Below are 21696 nucleotides of genomic sequence, written 5' to 3'. Positions count from 1 at the left end.
GCCATACAAACTACTGAGTACCATTTTGAGTTGCTGCAATGAAATTTCAGCAAAATGGACTAGCCTGCTGCATAATTTTTTCAATTTGATTTTCGGGGTGTCTTTGAATTCAGTCCTCTGTAGGTTGATAATTTTCATTTCCATCAAATGATGGGGCATCCTTACATTCCTAACACATTACCCAGTCCACATCAGTATAGATATCCAGCATGATATTTTTCCCCATTGAGATCTGATGTGTTTTCAAAGTGTTCCTTTAATTTTTTGAGCAGTGTATGTTCTGTATATATAGATTTAGACAGAGTGGAGAGGGTTTAGTACATCTGTGAAGTTTTTATTGCTGTCTGTGTTGCCTTTAAGGAAACTCACCCTCTGTATTTGTCCTGTTTACTATTATCACCAAGAGTGAAAGCAAGTCAAAAATATTGGGTTGGTACCTGAACAGGAATAGAAGGGAAATCATCCAATAGAGACACTAGTTCTGGTGACCCTGATAAAAACCCTGGTGACCCCTCAATTTTGAGGAATTTCTTCTCACTTCCTATTCTGGCTTTGGGATGGGACATGAAGAGAAATTTCCTCTATGGGACACAGATATCAAAAATACCTGACAGGGAAGGGAGAACAGGTGCAAGTGGAGTGTAGTCACTGAGGGACCAGAACAGAGCATCTTCCACTTGCAGAGTGGCAGTAAGGGTTGGAGCACTCTTTGCGCTCCTGTACCTGGCACTAGAAGTCAGATGTTGAACTTCTCTGCACAGGCGCAGAGATCTCCACCCAGCAGAGGACTGTATGGTCTTCGCCTATGACATTACATCATTCTGAGGCCAAAAAGAGAGCGTGCACCATCACAATGGAGCATGTTGATGCAAGTAAGTCAGCACATTAACAAAATCAGGGAGTAGCAGGCTGAGAACAAACATTAATGCAATTTCTGTGAACAGTCAGCTTCTTGCAGGGGTGGGGGTGTTAAGGGGTATTGTAGTACTAATGGGTAATTAACTGCCCTTAGTCATTAATGCATAAATGGTTAGTGAATGTGTTAATTAACCCCTTTTTGTGTTAGTGCTCAATAGCAATCGCTCCAAATGCTGGCGCTCCACCATCAAACTCCCACCAACAGAAACAGCAGTCTCCTTCCTCTTCCTCCTTCCTTCTTCTATCTCAATTCCCCTGCTTCCACAAGCCAGCCCCTCTCTCTTATGTGCCCTCTAAAATGCCAGCTCAGTCTCTAACAAACTCTTCACTATCAATGACCTCTTCCACTCCCTTAACCCACTTGCTATTACTGAAACCTGGCTCCAGGAATCTGACTCTGTCTCCTCAGCTGCACTCTCCCATGGTGGGCCCAAACGCCCAGACTCAATGGACAAAAAGGGGGCAGTGTTGGACTTATTCTTTCCCCACAAAGCAAGTTCAAGGTCTTTCCTACACCTCCCTCTCTGTCCCTCTGCTCTTTTGAAGTGCACTGTATTAGTCTCTTAAACTAACACAATGGACACAAACCACCACCCACTCTAATGGCAACACCCTCAACCTAGTATTCTCCCACATATGCACTCCCTGTAATCTCTCTAACACCCCTTTTCCTTTCTCTGATCACAACTTTATCAGCTTCGCACTCTCCCTGTCTCTTACCTCCCATGCTTCCAATCAGGAAACAGTTACCCGTAGAAACCTCCACCACCTCAGCCCTCCCCTTTCTCACTCTGCTACTGAGTGCCTTTATGATAAAATTACACCCCTGTCCTGCCCAGACCTGACCACATCTGCCTACAACAACTTACTATCATCCTGCCCGAATGCACTTGTTCCACCCCCCACTGCCTCCACCAACTTGCTTACTGCACAGGAGATTGCCAGTTATTTCAAGAACAAGATCGACATAATTCATGACGAGATCTCCAATGTCAAGCTTCCTCCTCCAACCAACATACCAGCCCCAACACCACACCCAATACTCTCCTCCTTCGACCCCATTACCACTGAGGAAGTTACCAAACTCCATTCCAAGGCTCACTTCACCACCTGTCCCCTGGACCCTGTCTCCTCATAATTATTGTAGCCTCCTTCCTGCTCTATCCTAAACTCTCTAACCCACATCTTCAACCTCTCAATCTCCATGGCACCTTTCCCTCCCCGCTCAAACATGCACTGGTTACCCCCATGCTTAAAAAACCCTCGCTAGACCCCAACTGTTTGAATAACTTAAGACCCATCTCCCTGCTCCAGTTAGCCTCCAAGCTTCTTGAGCACCTTGTTCAAAACCATATGAATTGCTACCTCACTGATAACAACCTTCTCGATCCTCTACAGTCTGGCTTCTGCCCACAACATTCCACTGAAACTGCCCTACTAAACCTCACTAATGACCTACTGTCATGGTGTGCCAGGCTTGCTCCTCTCCCTCACTGCAGCTTCCCCCACCTCTCCCCCTCTCATCCTGTCATGGCTCTTTGAAGCTGAGCCACCCAGGATGAGAGGTGGGACTCAGTTGTCACGTGTGCCCGGCTCGCTCCCTCCCCCCTTGCCGTACACAGCCTTGAAACAGGCTGTGCAGGTGAGGGGAGGGTACCACTGTGATCCCCCTCGCCAGGAGACCCCGGCGGGGGGGCAGCTGGAAGGTCTCTGTGTGCCCCCGGTGGGCGCAGGGCTTCCCACGCTCTGTGCCCTCCAGTGACAAAGGCCGCAGTCACGAGAGCACGGCCCGAGTCGTGGGCCTGGGCCGGCCTTTGCCAGGGCAACTCAGAAGTGTCCTGCACGGCTTTAAAAAGACTGGTGCAGGACCAGGCCGGTCTATTCCTCCCACTGCTGTCCCTGGGGCCACCGCTGTCATGGGAGGTCCGGGTGGGGACCGGGCCTCCGCAGCCATCCCCGCTAAGCGCTCTGCATGAGTCCCCTCCTCCAAGATCAGACCCCACAGCCATGACTCCCACTGCTGTCCTTGGGGCCACCGCTGTTGTGGGAGGTTTGTGTGGGGTCCGGGCCTCCACAGCCATCCCCACTGAGCACTCTGCATGAGCCCCCCTCCTCAAAGGTCAGACCCCACAGCCATGACTCCCGCTGCTGTTCCTGCCAAACTGGCCGCTGCGAGGGCTTCTGCCTGCTGATAGCTGGGCCCCTGGAGAAGCTGGCCGCTGTGAGGGCCCCTGCCTGTTAATCGCTGCTGTCCCCTGAAATGCTGGCCGCTGTGGGGGCCGCCGTCTGTTGCTGAGGGGCCCTGAAGCCGTCCTGTCTGCTGATCGCTGGGGCCCTGGGAAGCCGTCCTATCTGCTGACCGCTTTGTCCCCGGAAGCTGCCTGCTGCTGAGTGTCTTCAAGTCGCCTACCTCCCTGGAAGCTGCCTGCTGCTGAGCACCTGCAAGATGCCTATCGTGAGTGTCCCTAGAAGCCATGAACTGTCCCTTTTGTGCGCACAGACCACCCTTGCCCTGAACTGTCCCTGTTGTGTGCACAGACCACCCGTGTCCTGAACTGTTACTGTTGTGTGCACAGACCACCCGTGTCCTGAACTGCCCCTGTCGTGTGCACAGACCACCTGTGTCCTGAACTGTCCCTGTTGTGTGCACAGACCACCCGTGTCCTGAACTGTCCCTGGTGTGCGCACAGACCACCCGTGTCCTGAACTTTCCCTGTTGTGCGTACAGACCACCCGTGTCCTGAACTGTCCCTGTTGTGTGCACAGACCACCCATGTCCTGAACTGTCCATGTTGTGTGCACAGACCACCCATGTCCTGAACTGTCCCTATTGTGCGCTCAGACCACCCTTGTCATGAGCTGCCCCTTTTGCACGCCCAGACTACCCTTATCTGAACCGCCCCATGGCGTGCCCGGAGTATAGCTACCTTGGATGCCCCTGAGTGCTTGAGCCATCGCTACCTGCTGAGTCCCTGTGAGCCTGATGTCCCTAGAAAGCTGGGTGGGAGCTGTGCTGAGGTCATCCCCGCTAGTCAAGGTCCCGTTGAGTCCCAGTGAGCCCAGTTGTCCCTAGTACACTGTGATGAGGCTAGACTCCACAGCCAAGGTCCTGTTGAGTCCCCGTGAGCCCGTTGTCCCTAGTACGCTGTGTGGGAGCTGTGTTGAGGCCAGACTCCACAGCCAAAGTCCCGTTGAGTCCCTGTGAGCCTGATGTTGTCCCTAGTACGCTGTGTGGAGGTGTGTGGAGGCCAGACTCCACAGCCAAGGTCCCGTTGAGTCCCCGTGAGCCTGTTGTCCCTAGTACACTGTGTGGGAGCTGTGTTGAGGCTAGACTCCACAGCCAAGGTCCCGTTGAGTCCACGTGAGCCTGTTGTCCCTAGTACGCTGTGTGGGAGCTGTGTTGAGGCCAGACTCCACAGCCAAAGTCCCGTTGAGTCCCCGTGAGCCGATGTTGTCCCTAGAAAGCTGTGTGGGGGTTGTGCTGAGGTCAGACCCCATCGCCAAGGTCACGCTGAGTCCCCATGAGCCCACCTACCGTGGGTGTTCCTACAAGCCCCATGTCGTGGAGTGCCATGAACTGTCCTGATTGAGTGTCTTTCATAGTTCAATAAAGCTTTGTGTGTTCCCCATCTTCTTTGTGTGTTCTGTCCTGCCTATGCTTCCGTCACACCTACTAACTGCTGAAGACAATTGCCATTACTCCATACTCATATTCCTAGACCTTTTGACTGCCGTTGACACAGTCAACCACCCTCTCCCCCTCAGTAAACTTCACTCCATTGGCCTCCATGACTCTGCTCTCTCCTGCTTCTCCTCTTACTTTTCTCAGTGCACTTTCAGCATTACATGCAACAATAACTCCTCTACTCCTCTTCCTCTTTCTGTTGGGGTACCCCAAGGCTCCGTCCTTGGGCCCCTCCTTTTCTCTCTCTACACCTCCTCGCTGGTCCATCTGATAACCTCCTGTGGCTTCCAATACAACCTCTATGATGACAACACCCAGATCTATATCTCCAATCCCCAGCTCATCCCCTCAACCTCCTCATGTATCACTAATCTACTAAGTGACATATCAGTATAGATGTCACACAACTCTCTTAAACTTTCCAAAACCAAGCTTGTAATATTTCCTTCTCCCCAATCCCCCACTAATGACTTTACCATTAAGATCAACAGCACAGCCACTGGTCCTTCCAGTCATGCCAGGGTGCTAGGTGTAATCCTAGACTCTGACTTCTCCTTTGGGCCGCACATCCAATCATTGGCTTAATCCTGCTGCTTCAATCTCTGCAACATTTCCAGAATCCGCCCCTTTCTGACCAATGACGCCACAAAACAACTTATCCACTCCTTGGTTATATACCGCTTTGATTACTGCAACTCCATCTTCACTGGCCTACCGTTACACAGACTATCCCCCCTTCAGTCTATTATGAATTCTTCTGCTACACTCATACACCTTACCAAATGATCAGCTACTGCTGCCCCTTTCTGCCAATTACTTTACTGGCTTCCACTAACCCAACGTAAAAAATTCAAAATGCTAACCACAACATACAAAGCCATCCACAACACTGCCCCTAGCTACATCATGAACCTCATCCGCAGATAGCATCTAAATTGCCCACTCCGCTCCTCCCAAGACATCTTGCTCTCTAGCTCCCTTGTCACCTCCTCCCACGCTAGCCTCCAGGACTTCTCCAGAGCCTCTCTCCCATCCTATGGAACTCCATACCCCGGTATGTCCAGTCAGCCCCCACCCTGTATGCCTTTAGGCAATCTTTGGAAACTCAATTATTCAGGGAAGCCTACCCAACCACCATCTCCACCTATGAATTGTACTTGAGTCACCTTCATCAGATCATTCCCTGCAACTATCACCTTTTGTTCCACCTTCCCCTTCCTTTAGATTGTAAGCTCCACAAGTGGGGCCCTCCTATTTTGTACTGAAATGTATTGTAATTATACTGTCTCCCTTTATATTGTAAAGAGCTGTGCAAACTGTTGGCGCTTTATAAATCTTGTATAATAATATCTATAATACAGTAATTAACACTGCCACTTTCTAACAATGCATCAGTGACAAGTGGTAGGTAATTAACCTGCTTGTGCTGCATTCCTGGCCAGTGGCAGTTAGTTAACTCCATAACGCTGCAAAAGTGGTCAGTGGCAGAGTTATTTAACCCTGTCATGCTGAAATATGAAGGAGTTAATTATTCCTGTCATGCTGTATTAGTGACCAGTGATGCTTTAAATTAACCCCTTTTTCCTGCATTGTGAAGGGGTTAATAAATACTGCTACTAGCCACTAATGCAGCACAAAGGGGTTAATTAACACCACCGTTGACTACTGACGGGGAGGCATGTTTCAAACAGCACTGCCACTGACCACCAATGCAGTATAGTTGAGAGGGTACTAATGAATGGGAGGTTAAATACACTATATTGCCAAACATATTGGGCCAGCCCTCCAAATCATTGGATTCAAGTGTTCCAGTCACCTCCATGGCCACAGGTGTATAAAATCAACCACCTAGGCATGCAGACTGCTTTTACCAACATTTGTGAAAGAATGGGTCGCTCTCAGGAGTTCAGTGAATTCAAGCGTGGTACAGTGACAGGTTGCCACCTGTGCAATAAGTTCATCTGTGAAATTTCCTTGCTACTAAATATTCCATGGTCAACTGTTAGTGGTATTAAAACAAAGTGGAAGCAACTGGAAACAACAGCAACTCAGCCATGAAGTGGTAGGCCACGTAAAATGACAGAGCGGGGTCAGCGCATGCGGAAGAGAACAGTGCGCAGAAGTCACGAACTGTCAATAGACCTCCGAACTTCATGTAACCTTCAGATTAGCACAATATCAGTGCATAGAGAGCTTCATGGAATGGGTTTCCATGGTCCAGCAGCTGCATCCAAGCTTTACATCATCAAGTGCAATGCAAAGTGTCGGATGCAGTGGTGTAAAGCATGCTGCCACTGGACTCCACAGCAGTTGAGACGTGTTCTTTGGAGAGATGAATCACATGTGTCTGGGTTTGGCAGTTGCCAGGAGAACCGTACTTGCCTGACTGCTTTGTGCCAAGTAACGTTTGGTGGAGGGGAAATTATAGTGTGGGGTTTTATTTCCAGGGTTGGGCTTGGCCTCTTAGTTCCAGTGAAGGGAACTCTTAAGGTGTCAGCATACCAAGACATTTTGGACAATTTCATGCTCCCAACTTTGTGGGAACAGTTTGGGGATGGCCCCTTCCTGTTCCAACATGACTGCGCACCAGTGCACAAAGCAAGGTCCATAAAGAAATAGATGAGTGAGTTTGGGGTGGAGGAACTTGACTGGCCTGCACAGAGTCCTCACCTCAACCTGGTAGAACACCTTTGGGGTGAATTAGAGCGGAGACTGCGAGCCAGGCTTTCTTGTCCGACATCAGTGCCTAATCTCACAAATGCGCTTGTAGAAGAATGGTCAAACAGGGTGGGCCAACTCAATATAGAACCCTATGGACTAAGACAAGGATACCATTAAAGTTCATGTGCGTGTAATGGCAGGTGTACCAATACTTTAGGCAATATAGTGTAGCATACCTCCACTGGCCATCAATGTTGGTGGTATTGTTGGCCAGACTTGCTCTAATGCAGGGGCTTATTGCCATTCAAACTGGCACTAACGCATGGGGTTATTCTTGCAGAAATTAGCACCAATGCTGGGGCATGTTATTACGGAAACTGTCATCAATGCAAAGGGCAATTATTGCAGAAACTGGCATCAATGCTGAGGGTTTTTAATGCAGAAACAGGCATGAATGTACGGGGTTATTATTGCAGAAACTAGCACCAATTGTGGGGTTTATTACTGCAGAATGTAGCACCAAATGCAGGGGGTTATTACTGCATTCACTGACATCAATGCTGGGGGTTACTATCAGTGCCAGGGAAATTTAATTTATATTATTATAAATATTTTTCTGTCTTGAAAAGACACTAACTCTTAGATAAAAAAAATTGGATGGGGGGCACAGTTTGCCATTCTTGCCCTGGACTCTGGATGACCTTGTCCCTGCACTGCTGCTGTAAGAAATCATCTTTGCCACAGACTTCTTTAAGTTACACTAAGTTCAAAATTTACCTTTAAAGTCTGTGAGATTTCCTCGGGTGATCCCTTGACACCCTCTGTTGCCTTTAACTTTTCTTCAACGTCATCTATCCACCTGTTTTCAGCTTCTAAGTAAGATAATAGCTCTTGCCAACACTTCCATACCTCCTACATAAAGAAACAAGATTTTGAGAGATTAAATTCAAACAAACCCATGTGTAGAGATCGATTTATGTACAGGATATACATACAGTATGTTTCAATGGGAGAAAAATAAGAGAGGACAGAAATATGCCAAACATCAGCTAAACTATCACTAACATTTTGGTATGCATATATCATCGAAATTGAGTGAGACTGAGATCTGCTCAGCCATTCATAGGAAGTTGCTCACAACAAATTCATAGGAATTGTATTTTATAAATTAGTTGGCTGAGGTGGAGATCAGAACGGCATTGCCCTGCCTCTCCACCTCAGCCAAACAGAGGAATCCTTGTAATCATTCAGGGAATACAATGCTTCCTGTGAATGGTTGAGCAGCTCTCAGTCTCCCTCAATTTTGTTCCGGGATGGGAAATCCCCATCCCACACAGGGCATTTTTTTTAGCCACTTTTAGGGGCATCAGGCATTTCTTTACTGCTTCCAAATGGCCCTCCATAGACTTTTAGAAGCTTTTAGCAGCAGTAGCATTTGCCAGCAGAAAAAAGCGCTTGTAAATGCTCCTAAATGCTCCTAAACACCAGTGGACAGCATTTTTTTCTCAGCGGGTGGCCACTGTTGTCCTTAACAACCAGTGAATAGCTGGATTGTTAAGGAGCAGGCTGGAAAACCGGCAAGCTGGACACCACGTCCTTAAGGATGAATGACTCATCAGCGGTCAGAAGGGTTCCCCACTGACAGCTGAGTGCAAACAAAAGAATTGCCAACAGTTATTTGAGAGAGAATGTAGCATGGGGGTCCCCTCTAATACCTACCAGACCCTTTGGGTCTGGTATGAATTTTAAGGGGAGCTCTATGCAAAAATAAAAAAAAGTGGGGTCCCCCCCAAATCCAGGCCAAGAAAGGGGGTGATGAGCGAGAGGGCCTATCCCCCAAAACACCACATGATAATGGGCACAAAGACCTCTTCCCCACAACCCTGGGTGGTGGTTGTGGGGATCTGCAGCTGGGGGGTTTATCTGAATCTTGAGGCTCCCTTTAACAAAGGGGTCACCAGATCCCGCCCCCAATGTGAATGATGTGTAAACTCTCCAGCACCTCAAGGTAGCCAATGTCAAGGGAAGACCAGGGGATCAGATGCATAAATAGCCTATGGATAATGTTCCGGAGATGCAGCCCTCCTCAGATGGGGAGATCAACAAACTGGAAGAAAGCATACAGGTGGCGCAAACATCTAGTGCATTATCCAAGGTTTATTAAAAGTATAAAAGGACAAAAAATATACTCACAAACATGTATGTAAAGCCTATAAGGCCATAGAAATATTCTCCTTTTTAGAGTGATCACATACTCTCTGTTCTTAGCTGCATATAGATCTTACAGAGCTGGTGGAGGAGAAGCAGCAGCAGCACACTGATCTTCCTCGTGACTATCTTAGGGGGGGGCATGGAGAGGGAACTGCATCCAATCCACATGACATGTGATAAAAAATAGCTTCCTATGGTGCCTGTTTACATATGTCCAGTGCACTGGTTCAGTGCGCTTTTAAACAGAGTCATGTATGACTTCTGAGCAGTGTGGTATGGTTCAGGTGTGGATTATAGGCTCTTGACTTCTATGGAAACTTTTTCTAAATTACATATGTGTAAACAGGATGAGATCCTGCGCTAATCCTGTCCTGAACCTGATGTAAACCTGTAGCTGTGAAACCTGAGCTTCAATCCCCATCGCACATGTGTGAATGAGCTTTAAAGGAAAGCAGGATGAGTTCCAGCACAGCAAGAAAACTGACCATGCTGTGTTCTCATGCCTAGTGTGGTCAGGAATGCAGAGGAACTGGCAGGAAGGTACACAAAGAGAACAGAGTTTTTTTTCATACAGTAGCCACATCAGGCATATGAAATGTTGGGTTTACATAATCTTTAAGATACATAGTTTACTTAATAAAATCTCTACTGTTAAAATGTAACTGTATTATAGCATATGTCAAATATTTTTGTGTTTACAATATACAACGTAAGCCATTAATGAAATTGGCATTATTTGGTGAAAAGTAAAATAAAATGAGAAAATGTGTAGATTTCAAAGGTTTAATTGTTAAGATGTATTTCAGGAACCTTGGCAATAACTTGTTAAAGCATAGAAAAAGCAAGTATTTCAAATGCTGACTTGCAGTGTCTTTCTTGTTTATTAGCCTTTATTGCTTTTAAATTTGTTGGAAAAAGTGACTAGTCAATTCCCTAGCACAGACCTCATCCTTTTTGCATGCCATAGCCCTCTCCTCTTCTGGGATCCTACAGAGTGTCACTTAATATTAATTAATTACAGATACTTATATAGCACTGTCAATTTACACAGCGCTTTACATATATATTGTACATTCACATCAGTCCCTAACCCTCAAGGGGCGTACAATCTAAGGTCCCTAACTTACATCCATACATACATGCTAGGCCAATTTAGACTGGATCCAACTAACCTGCCAGCATGTCTTTGGGGTGTGGAAAGAAACCGGAGTACCTGGAGGAAACACATGCAGGCACAGGGAGGACATGCAGGCGGTGCCATGGTTGGGATTTGAACCAACAATCCTAGTACTGCCAGGCTGAAGTGCTAACCATTTAGCCACTGTACTGCCCATAATGACAGGTCTGCCTCTGCTGGGACAGCTGACATCACATCTAAGAAAGTAGTACCCAGCAGCAGTCTCAAGTCTTTTGTCTTCACAAGGCAGGCTTTCACAGGTAAATAACAGGCTTAACATTAACATTAAATGCATATATAACCCTAAAGGAAGATTGTTGTTGAAATCAATCATCTGGTCTCTTTGAGCTGTGACCTGGCATGTAGAAACTGAAGCTACCGACGTATGCAAGGGGCCCTCTGCCTTGAATAATTGCTATGATTTCCACTACAGTTAATGATTACGTTTTTTTTTTCAACACAAAAGCTCTATTCGCTGCATTTCTATGGTCAAACAACTGGAAAACCAATACATTTGAGCATGTGTACTAGAAATATTTTTAACAAACCTGTAAGAAGAATTGAAGGTGCTAATAAAAGTTGCATAGCAGTGCTAAGTAGCTCACCTCTAAGGTTTCACACTTTCCATTCAGTCTGCTGCAAAGCCTTTCATAGTTGTTAACTAAAACACCCAACTCTTTCTTTAAAGGTTCATGGGCATTAGGTGGTGCTGTTGCAATAAAATTGCTCACAGAATCTGTTAGGAGCTTAACTTTATCCTTCTTCTGTGCAGCTTCTTCTCTTGCCCTCTGAAACAACAGATAGAAACAAACAGATATTTTTAGAAGTGTTGCAGAAAACACTATTATTTCTGAGACGGAAAAAGAAGCCCATTGAATTGACAACATAATCAGATGTATCTTGCAAAGTTCCTCCCTTTGAAGCAGCACTTTGCTGCTAGACACTCTGGGCATTCGGTATTGCAGCTGAACTATTTAGATCACCATTTTAAATGTATTAGCTGTTCATTTACTGATGATGTGCTAATGAATATTAAATTTGACCATATGTGAGATGATCATTTGTCTAATAGGAAAAATCCAGAAACCACTTGTTATTCACCAGAAAGCACTGATAGAAGTAATCAGCTTACCACTTGCCTACTGGGCACTATTACCCCCTTCCTGCTCAGGCCAATTTTCATCTCTTAGTGCTGTCACACTTTGAATGGCAATTGCGTGGTCATGCAATATTGTACCCATATGCGATTTTTATCATTTTTTTACACAAATAGAACTTTCTTTTTGTGGTATTTAATCACCACTGGGTGTTTTATTTTTTTCTAAACAAAGGAAAAAAGACCAAATATTTTGCAAACAGGTAATTTTTCTCCTTCACTGATGTGCATTGATGAGGCTGCACTGATGGGCTCTGATGAGGCGGCACTGATAGGCAGCACTTATGGGCACTGATAGGCTGCACTGATGAGGTGGCACTGATGAGGCGGCACTGGTGAGTATTAGTGAGGAGGCACTGATGAGGCTGCATTAATATGCAGCACTGATAGGCAGCACTGATGGGCACTGATAGACAGCATTGAAGTGCACTGATAGGCGGCACTGACTGGAGACACTGATAGGCACAGATTGGCAGCACTTTTGGGGCTGCACTGATAATCAAAGCACTGAGTGCCCTGATTATCAGCATATCAGTGTAGATGACTTGCCGGTTATCAGCGGTGCTTTCCTCACGCTGTGACAGGCACGCCAGTGCTCAGAGCAGGCCATGCCTGTGTTAGGAAGGTGTCATGTACACAATATTGCAAAAGTATTGGGACACCTGCCTTTACAAGCATATTAGGCATCCCAGTTTTAGTCCGTAGGGTTCAATATTGATTTGGCCCACCCTTTGCAGCTATAACAGCTTCAACGTTTCTGGGAAGGCTGTCCACAAGGTTTAGGAGTGTGTCTATGGGAATGTTTGACCATTCTTCCAGAAGCACTTTTGTGAGGTCAGGCACTGATGTTGGGCGAGAAGACTGGCTCGCAGTCCCCACTACAATTCATCCCAAAGGTGTTCTGTTGGGTTGAGGTCAGGACTCTTTGCAGGCCAGTCAAGTTCCTCCACCCCAAACTCACTCATCCATGTCTTTATGGACTTTGCTTTGTGCACTGGTGCACAGTCATGTTGGAGCAGGAAGGGGCCATCCTCAAACTGTTCCCACAAAGTTGGGAGTATGAAATTGTCCAAAATGTCTTGGTATGCTGATGCCTTAAGAGTTCCCTTCACTGGAACTAAGGGGCCAAGCCCAACCACTGAAAAACAACCCCACATCATAATCCCCCCTCCACCAAACTTTACACTTGGCCCAATGCAGTCAGGCAAGTACTGTTCTCCTGGCAACAGGCAAACTCAGACACGTCCATCAGTTTGCAAGATAGAGAAGCATGACTCATCACTCCAGAGAACACGTCTCCACTGCTCTAGAGTCCAGTGGCAGCATGCTTTACACCACTGCATCTGACGCTTTGCATTGCACTTGGTGATGTAAGACTTTCATGCAGCTGCTCAGCCATGGAAACCCATTCCATGAAACTCTTTACACACTGTTGTGCTAATCTGAAGGCCACACAAAGTTTGGAGGTTTTTAGCTATTGACTCTGCAGACAGTTGGCGACTTTTGCACACTGTGCGCCTCAGCATGCGCTGACCCCACTCTGTCGTTTTACGTTGTCAACCACTTCGTGGCTGAGTTGTTGTTTCTCCACTTTTCCTCCCATTTGCTTCCACTTTGTTATAATACCACTGATAACTGACCGTGGAATATTTAGTAGCAAGGAAATTTCACAGATGGACTTATTGTACAGGTGGCAACCTATCACGATACCACACTTGAATTCACTGAGCTCTTGAAAGCAAATGTTTGTAGAAGTAGTTTGCATGCCTAGGTGATTGATTTTAAACACCTGTGGCCACGCAGGACCCTTTGTCACATGCTGTTCCAATGTGATGTGATCCCTCTAAATAAAAGCCTTTGGACATTATCTGAAGATCTATGTACTGGCAAATATGTTGATCTGTGAAGATACCAGTCTCCAGTTGGCTGTTACTTCAGTATCCATTCACTACTTAGCCTATTCCAGAAACATGTGTGATGGGAATATTAAGAATTGTTAGTGTGACAGGGGAGGGAGGGAGTGCAATGAAGATTCCAGTATGGACACCTTGACCTCAGTGCAGACACTGACAGATTCATGAACCTGTTTCTAAAAAGGACAGCAACTGGGCACAATCATAACTGACTCAAAAGTGCTTGTTTTCATTCCTAGTGAACCAGTCCATAACTATTTCTGACTTATGTCTACACAGCAACAAAGACACATATTTTTCTTGTAGTATGTCAGGAGAAGGCTAGAGCCTCTGTCAGCTTTTTATTTTTGTAGCAGCCTACTTTATCTGCCCTTTTGAGGGACTCACGGCTAAGGGTGATATCATGGCATCATTCAAAAATAGCCAGCATGCAGACAATGATCCTCAAAATTCCAAAATGTATTGAGGATCTGTTACATAAACCTCTACAAATAGGTACAGTTGCAAGAAAAAGTATGTGAACCCCTTGGGATTACATGGAGTTTTGCATGAATTGGGTATAAAATGTGCTCTTAACGTCATCTAAGTCACAACAATAGAAGAACACAGTCTGCTGAACATAATACTACACAAACATTAGATGTTGCCATGGTTTAATTGCACATAACATGTAAACCTTCACAGTGCAGGGAGGAAAAAGCATGTGAGGCCCTAGCTTAATGACTTCTCCCAGAGCTAATTGGAGCCAGGAGTGAGCCAACTTTGACTCCAATCAGTGTGATGATTTTGGATGTGTTGCTGACAGCTGTCCTGCCCTTAAAAAACACACACCTGTTTTGGGTTTACTGGTTTTAAGAAGCACTGTCTGATGTGAACCATGCCTCGCAGAAAAGAGCTCTCAGAAGACCCACGATCAAGAATTGTTGACTTGCATGAAGCTGGAAAGGGTTACAAAAGTATCTCCAAAAGCCTTGATGTTCATGTGTCCACGGTAAGACAGACTGTCTACAAATGGAGAAAGTTTAGCACTGTTGCTACTCTCCCTAGGCGTAGTCATCCTGTAAAAATGACTGCAAGAGCACAGCACAGAATGCTGCATGAGGTAAAGAAGAATCCCAGAGTGTCAGCTAAAGACCTACAGACATCTCTGGCACATGCTAACATTTTTGTTGACACATCTACAATAAGGAAAACATTAAACAAGAAAGGAGTACATGGGAGGACACCACGGAGGAAGCCATTGCTGTCCAAAAAGAATATTGCAGCACGTTTGAAGTTTGCAAAAGAGCACTTGGATGTTGGTTCCATCTGTCCACAGTACTACTGGCAAAATATACTGTGGACAGATGAAACCAAGATTGAGTTGTTTGGGAAGAACACACAACACTATGTGTGGAGAAAAAAAGGCACAGCACACCAACATCAAAACCTCATCCCCACTGTAAAACATGGCAGAGGGAGCATCATGGTTTGGGGCTGCTTTGCTGCCTCATGGCCTGGACAGATTGTTGTCATTCATGGGAAAATGAATTCCAGAGTTTATCAAGACATTTTGCAGGAAAACGTACGACCATCTGTCCGCCAACTGAAGCTCCGCAGAGGATGGGTGATGCAACAGGACAATGACCCAAAGCATACAAGTAATTCTGCAACAGTACAAAATACGCCTTCTGGAGTGGCCCAGTCAGAGTCCTGACCTCAACCCGATTGAAATGCTGTGGCATGACCTTAAGAGAGCGATTCACACCAGACATCCCAAGAATATTGCTCCACTGAAACAGTTTTGTGAAGAGGAGTGGTCCACAATTACTCCAGATCGTTGTGCAGGTCTGATCTGCAACTACATGAAACGTTTGGGTGAGGTTATTGCTGCCAAAGGAGGGTCAACCAGTTATTAAGGTCAAAGGTTCACATACTTTTTCCTCCCTGCACTGTGAATGTTTACATGTTATGTGCAATTAAACCATGGCAACATCTAATGTTTGTGTAGTATTATGTTCAGCAGACTGTGTTCTTCTATTGTTGTGACTTAGATGACGTTCAGAGCACATTTTATGCCCAATTCATGCAAAATTCCACGTAATCCCAAGGGGTTCACATACTTTTTCTTGCAACTATACGTGTTCAATAACATTGGTATGGGGTATTTGAGAATATACAAGTAGATTTGTTGGGATATATACTATATATCTGTTCTGACTATGTGGGCTAGTATGTCTGCCTCCTTGCCATTGTCCTGAAACATCAGTGGATATGCTAACCCTTTGCACTTCACTTCATTGCACTTTATGCAATTGAACCTCAATACATTTTTGGACTTTCTGGGTTCATTTTTGGGGTGCTGAGTATTTATTGGATTAACTTTTTGTTTGCTTGTGTCCCAATTGAAGATTGTCCTCCACTTCCTGTCTAGTGAAACCATTATCACTGTAACAAAACGTTTTGTCTAGACTTACGGTTTAAAAGTGGCATATCAATCATTATTACCAGATGGCAATCATGCTTGTTCCATGATAGAAAAAGTTTTATTTATTATCAAAGTATAACTTAAAGCAGAGCTCCACCCAAAAGGGGAAGTTCCGCTGTAAGGATTGGCACCTTTGGGGAGTGGGTACCCGAATTTGACAGGTACCCGCTCCCACTTCCTCAACGATGGCTGGGTGATCGGAAGCGGAAGTTGTCCTCCCCCCTCCCTCCCCATAGTCTTCTGGGACACGTGACAGGTCTCAGAAGACTACAGGGCCATTTACAAAGCGCAGAGTTTCTCGCGCATGCGCAGTGTGCACCCGGCTCTGAAGCCGAAAGCTGTCACAGCCAGGTACCCACACTGAAGATGCTGGCACCAGGGAGAGAAGACGGCCAGTGAAATCAGTGGTGGTGAGGACACCGCTGGACCGAGGGACAGGTAAGTGTCTGTATTTTAAAAGTCAGTAGCTACAGTTTTTGTAGCTGCTGACTTTTTTTTTTTCAGGTGGAACTCCGCTTTAAGGCTTTTTTTATTTTGGATAGGGTGGTGAAGTATTAGAATACCTGCCAGGTTTTTTATAGGTGTCTGTGCCCCCTCTTCATTTGTCCTATTTACCTATTACCATAAATTAGAGTAAAAGTGAAAGAAAATCCCAAACTTTGAGCTGTTACCAAACTAGTATTAAAGAAAAATTTCTAACAGGGACATTAGTTCTGGTGGCCCTGGTGACAACCAAGGACTTTATCGCTAGGGGGGATTTCCTATCACTTCTTGTGTTGGCTGTGGGGTAGGAAGTGAAGGGAAATCTCCCAAATGAGAGAAGAGCATTATAATCCTTTCTTACTATATCTAAAATGAAAAAGTTTGCCTTCAGTTTTACTTTAAGCTAAAAAGTCATTAACAGTAAGTTTTACACTGCACAGCCAACATTTATAATCAAACAATCAATCAATTACACTTCTATAATTGCTTTTTAAAAGTCACAATACTGCTTATATATTCTGGTTAGATCCATGCTCTTCAGCATAGACTGCCAATTTCCAAAACCTTCTAAAAATATAGCATAGTGGGTTCTGGCACTTCAGTCTTCTAGCTGTGTAGTTAAATCTGTGCAAATCCAATTAGTACTGCATCCTGGTAATCATTCAATTTACTCAGGATTTATTTGTTTAGATCTCTAAAGAACAATCTAAATTCCCAAAAAGATGTTTCTCCCTTCAAGTACTTATTATTACTAATAGAATTAGCTATCTGCTGATAATTACACTCCTCATGAAAAGGCAAACAGTCATTGAAGCATACAATAGCTAATCAGTTGCCTTCAGCTACAGTTCACAGTTACTGACCTAAGTGAGATTGAAGGTCTAGGAAAAAAAAAAAAATAATGATAAAGAAATCGTTCTGCTCTTTGTGTTGTATAACACAATAGATACATTTAAAATCATCAAGTTGGTTACTCACTAGTTCTACTTTTCTTACAAAAATGCTGAAGGTGCCAAGAGCTAAATAGAATAATTTAGAGGTAAATAAAGTAAGGGATTTTCCATGTATCTAGTCTGTGTTTTTAAAATACGTTTAATATGGGTTTATATTTTATATATTGCTGTGTCACATTTTTATTATTATATTTCCTATAAAGACTTGTACCCTAGAGAGTGTGACTATTTTTATACCAGCATCCTTGCTAAATAACTGATGTGAGCAAAGGTATAACAGGATAGGCCCTAGTATGTATACTACAGACTGTATGAGGAGGAGCAAAGAAAACAGGAGCACATTCGAAGCAGTTTCCATAAAAACAATTCATGTTAAATCTGTGACTCTTCCAAAGAAACCAAGAGATCTGACTGGCCTTGCTTTGCTCTGTTTTTTAAATCTGACATAGGTACTGTATAGCAGTGTGCAAGGCATGTTTGAACTTTTGCAGTTTTCATTGAATTTTTGAAGTTTAAGGGTGGAGTTAAATTTAGTTATTTATTTTGGTGCAATGTTTAAGCTCCTTAGTTTTAGCTATAGGTCTTCCACAATGAGGGTTCATTTTTCTCCTTACAAGTTGTTAACACCATTAGCCAAATACAGGTATGGGCTCATTCCTATAATATTGGATATAGGATCGTGGCAGGACGTTTATCAACCTGAAATCTGGTATGACTTTAATTGTTTGACCAGGATAATCCTACATAACAGATGCAGTTGGCCCAGTGTTATACCAACTATACTATACTTAACTTTACAGATGACACTTAGGAAGTGGTGGAATATTCAAGGTCCTTTGTGGTTCCTACACTTGGCCTTGGGTGGCTGGGTTTTATTAACCCACTGTACAGGCAGCTTAACAAATGTTTTAAAATGACTGGTTCACTTTCATATTGTTACTATAAGAGTACATGTAAGAACTTTAATTGGGAATCTATTGTTAAAGTGAATGTAGATTGTAGAGTGACAATTTTTCTGAAATTAGATAACAGTAGTCACCTAGATACGCAATCATGACTCCTCTAACTCCTGTTGAACCACCATATCCTACATTTTGAAAGTCCAAACCCTCCCATCAAATTGATTGCTAATAAATAAATACATACTAAATCTCTCCCCAAATACTATTTATTTATCTTTTATTTTACTAAATTATATAATCTTTTTCAACATGTGTCTTTCTATGCATTTATTAATCTATGTATTTCCACATCCATAAGTTGCTTTTACTTTATTCACTTTAGCATTTTAATATTTTTAAAGGCTACAAAAGTGCCATCTTGTGTAAAAAAGAAAATTAATATATTATCTGCTCCTAGGTTACCGGTTATGTACTGTCTGCCAAAGATACACAAAAGTATGGAAAACCCCCCGGGTAGGCCCATCATTAGTGGCATAGATTCTATCATGGCTCGATCAGGCAAATATATTGATCACTTTCTGCAGCCTTTGGTGGTGAATACACCCTCATACTTGAAAGATACAAAGCATGTTATGAATGGACTAGGGGGAATTGACTGGAAGTCGAGTTACTTGTTAGATACTGCTGATGTATCTTCCCTCCATACAGTGATATCCCATCAATTGGGTTTTGAAGCAGTGGACATTTTTTTGAATAGGAATACATCTATCTCTGTGTTTCAAAAGAATTTTGTTATGGATTTACTCCAATTTTGTATGACTCATAATCAGGGGCAGACTGACTATTTGAGCACTGAGGGCCCGGGGTCAGTAGGGGGCCCCATGAGATGCCCCTGGTACCTTTCAGTGGCTTTTTCATAGGCTTTTTTGGGTGTGGGCGAGGACACAGGGGCCCTATGATCCCCTATTGCCCAGGGGCCCCATGAGTTGTCAGTCCGTCCCTGCTCATAATTACTTTTGGCATAAAGGTTCATATTATTTGTAAAAGAAAGGGATGGCCATGGGGGCTAAGTTTGAGCCCAGCATGGCCAACCTCTTTATGGCAAAATGAGAGGAGGACATGGTTTTGGGCAACCAAACTAAGTTTCTGGAGGCGATTCATTGATGACACCCTTCTAAATTGGGATGGTGACATCAATTCATTAGATTTATTTTTGAAATTTTTGAATGACAATCAAAGAGGCATAGTTCTGAGCCATGAGGTCAGTTCTAGTTCAGTAAAGTAAAGTAGTTTTGGATTTAAAGATATCTATAGAGGATGGGACACTTACCATGTCTACTTTTTAAAAAAAAAAACAGACAGGAATGGTTACCTCCCTTTAGATTCCTGCCATCATCCTTCATGGTTATCAGCAGTGCCCAAAGACAATTTTTGCACCTTAGACACAATTGTAACTTTAGAGAGGACTATGAAAAAGAAGCTCTGATACTAAAGTCAAGACTTTTGGAAAAAAAAAAGGGCAGAGGATTTCGATGAACCGATGTGGCAGGTGGGATGCTATGATCGGGAAAATCTCATTAAAGATAAAGAGTCTGTTTAGAACAGCTCTGATCGCTTTGGCTTGGCATTTTTTAGTACGTTTTCAAGCCAACACTATGTGGTTAAAAACATAATTCAAAAACATCTGGTCTGTTCTGAAGAATGATCAAAATTTGGACCTAATATTACCCTAACATCCCACTGTCATCTTAAGAGGTGCGGGCAATCTTAGGAATAAATTAGCACCAAATGTGCCAAACTCACCCACTAAGCCAGTATTCTTTGCTAAAATGGAGAGTTACCATCTGTGTAGGAAGTGTAAAGCATGTCGAATAAATTCTTTTAGAGGAAGGAAAATAACAAATTTTGTGACTGTGCAAACCAGTATAACATATGAGATATGGTTGTTTATTTCATGTGCAGCTAAAAACGTTTTTTATATGTTGAGGTGACCATGTGGTTTAGAATATGTAGGACACACTACACATGCCCTTCATGTTCCCCTAGGTCGGGTGTCGGAAACCCGCGGCTCCAGAGCCGCATGCGGCTCTTTTTCACCTTTGCTGCGGCTCCGGAGCAGCAAATGCGGCTTTTCTGTGTGCCGGGCGCCCACTCCCCTCCCTCCTCTCGGGCGGCCGCCCCAAAAGTCAGGACTCTGCAGCTAGCCCAGCAATGGGCAAACTATGGCCCGGCGGACCTTTTAATCCGGCCCGCGGAGCGTGGCAAACATTGGCTGTCAGGATGTAGGCGGGGCAGCGTGATGAACTCCTCTCCTCTCACAGTCTGCCCTGAAGACCGGAACAGCGCGGGAACACGGCGAGAGGAACGCGCGGAGCAAAGGTAAGTGAATTGACACAATATGGGGAATGAATTACTATAGGGGGGATGAATTACTATAGGGGGGATGAATTACTATAGGGGGGATGAATTACTATGGGGGGGATGAATTACTATGGGGGGGATGAATTACTATATGGGGGATGAATTACTATGGGGGATGAATTACTATATGGGGGATGAATTACTATGGGGAATGAATTACTATATGGGGGATGAATTACTATATGGGGGAATGAATTACTATGGGGGATGAATTACTATATGGGGGATGAATTACTATGGGGGATGAATTACTATATGGGGGATGAATTACTATATGGGGGATGTATTTTCAGTTTTAAAAATGTGGCTCTCAAAATAAATTTCAATCGTGGTTTTGGCGAGATTTGGCTCAGTTGAAAAAAAAGGTTGCCCACCACTGCCCTAGGTGAACATATTGCTAACATAAAAGAGGGCTATATGGGACATAGTGTATCCAAGAATTATGCTTTAAAGCACAATAATAACCCTGAGGGTACTACTTTTATTGCAGTGGAGAAATACATTCCTGATTGGAGAGGCAGTAATGCTAAAAGAACGATCTCTAAAGCTGAAATGAGTTGGATATACTGACTCAAGACTTACGCTCCTTTGGATTCAAATATTGAGTGGGCTATTAACTGCTTTATCAACAATAGTTGAATTGTATCTTATCGTTATTATGATCTCTTCCTCGGATTTGTTACTGTATGTGTACTGTATTGCATTTATGTGATTTTCAGTCACAGAGGATGTTAAGTACATTTTTAATA

The 21696-nt window shown here is 44.2% G+C and overlaps 1 protein-coding gene across 1 annotated transcript in view; it reads right to left on the bottom strand.

Annotated features, from left to right (window-relative positions):
- Positions 1–21696, bottom strand: part of DMD (dystrophin) — a 2676943-nt gene that overhangs the window by 1833468 nt on the left and 821779 nt on the right. The window contains exons 26-27 of the mRNA XM_089653005.1: positions 11258–11440; positions 8042–8176 (exon numbers count right to left, since the gene is read on the bottom strand). Coding sequence (XP_089509131.1) covers positions 8042–8176; positions 11258–11440 — 318 coding nt within the window. The remainder of the gene's footprint in view (positions 1–8041; positions 8177–11257; positions 11441–21696) is intronic.

Source organism: Staurois parvus, unplaced genomic scaffold (assembly GCF_062004578.1).
Source record: "Staurois parvus isolate SC_StPar_1 unplaced genomic scaffold, SC_StPar_1.0 ptg000696l, whole genome shotgun sequence".
NCBI classification, from domain to species: domain Eukaryota; kingdom Metazoa; phylum Chordata; class Amphibia; order Anura; family Ranidae; genus Staurois; species Staurois parvus.
Note: the sequence above shows the minus strand (reverse complement) of the source record. Positions and strands in the feature narration are given on the sequence as shown.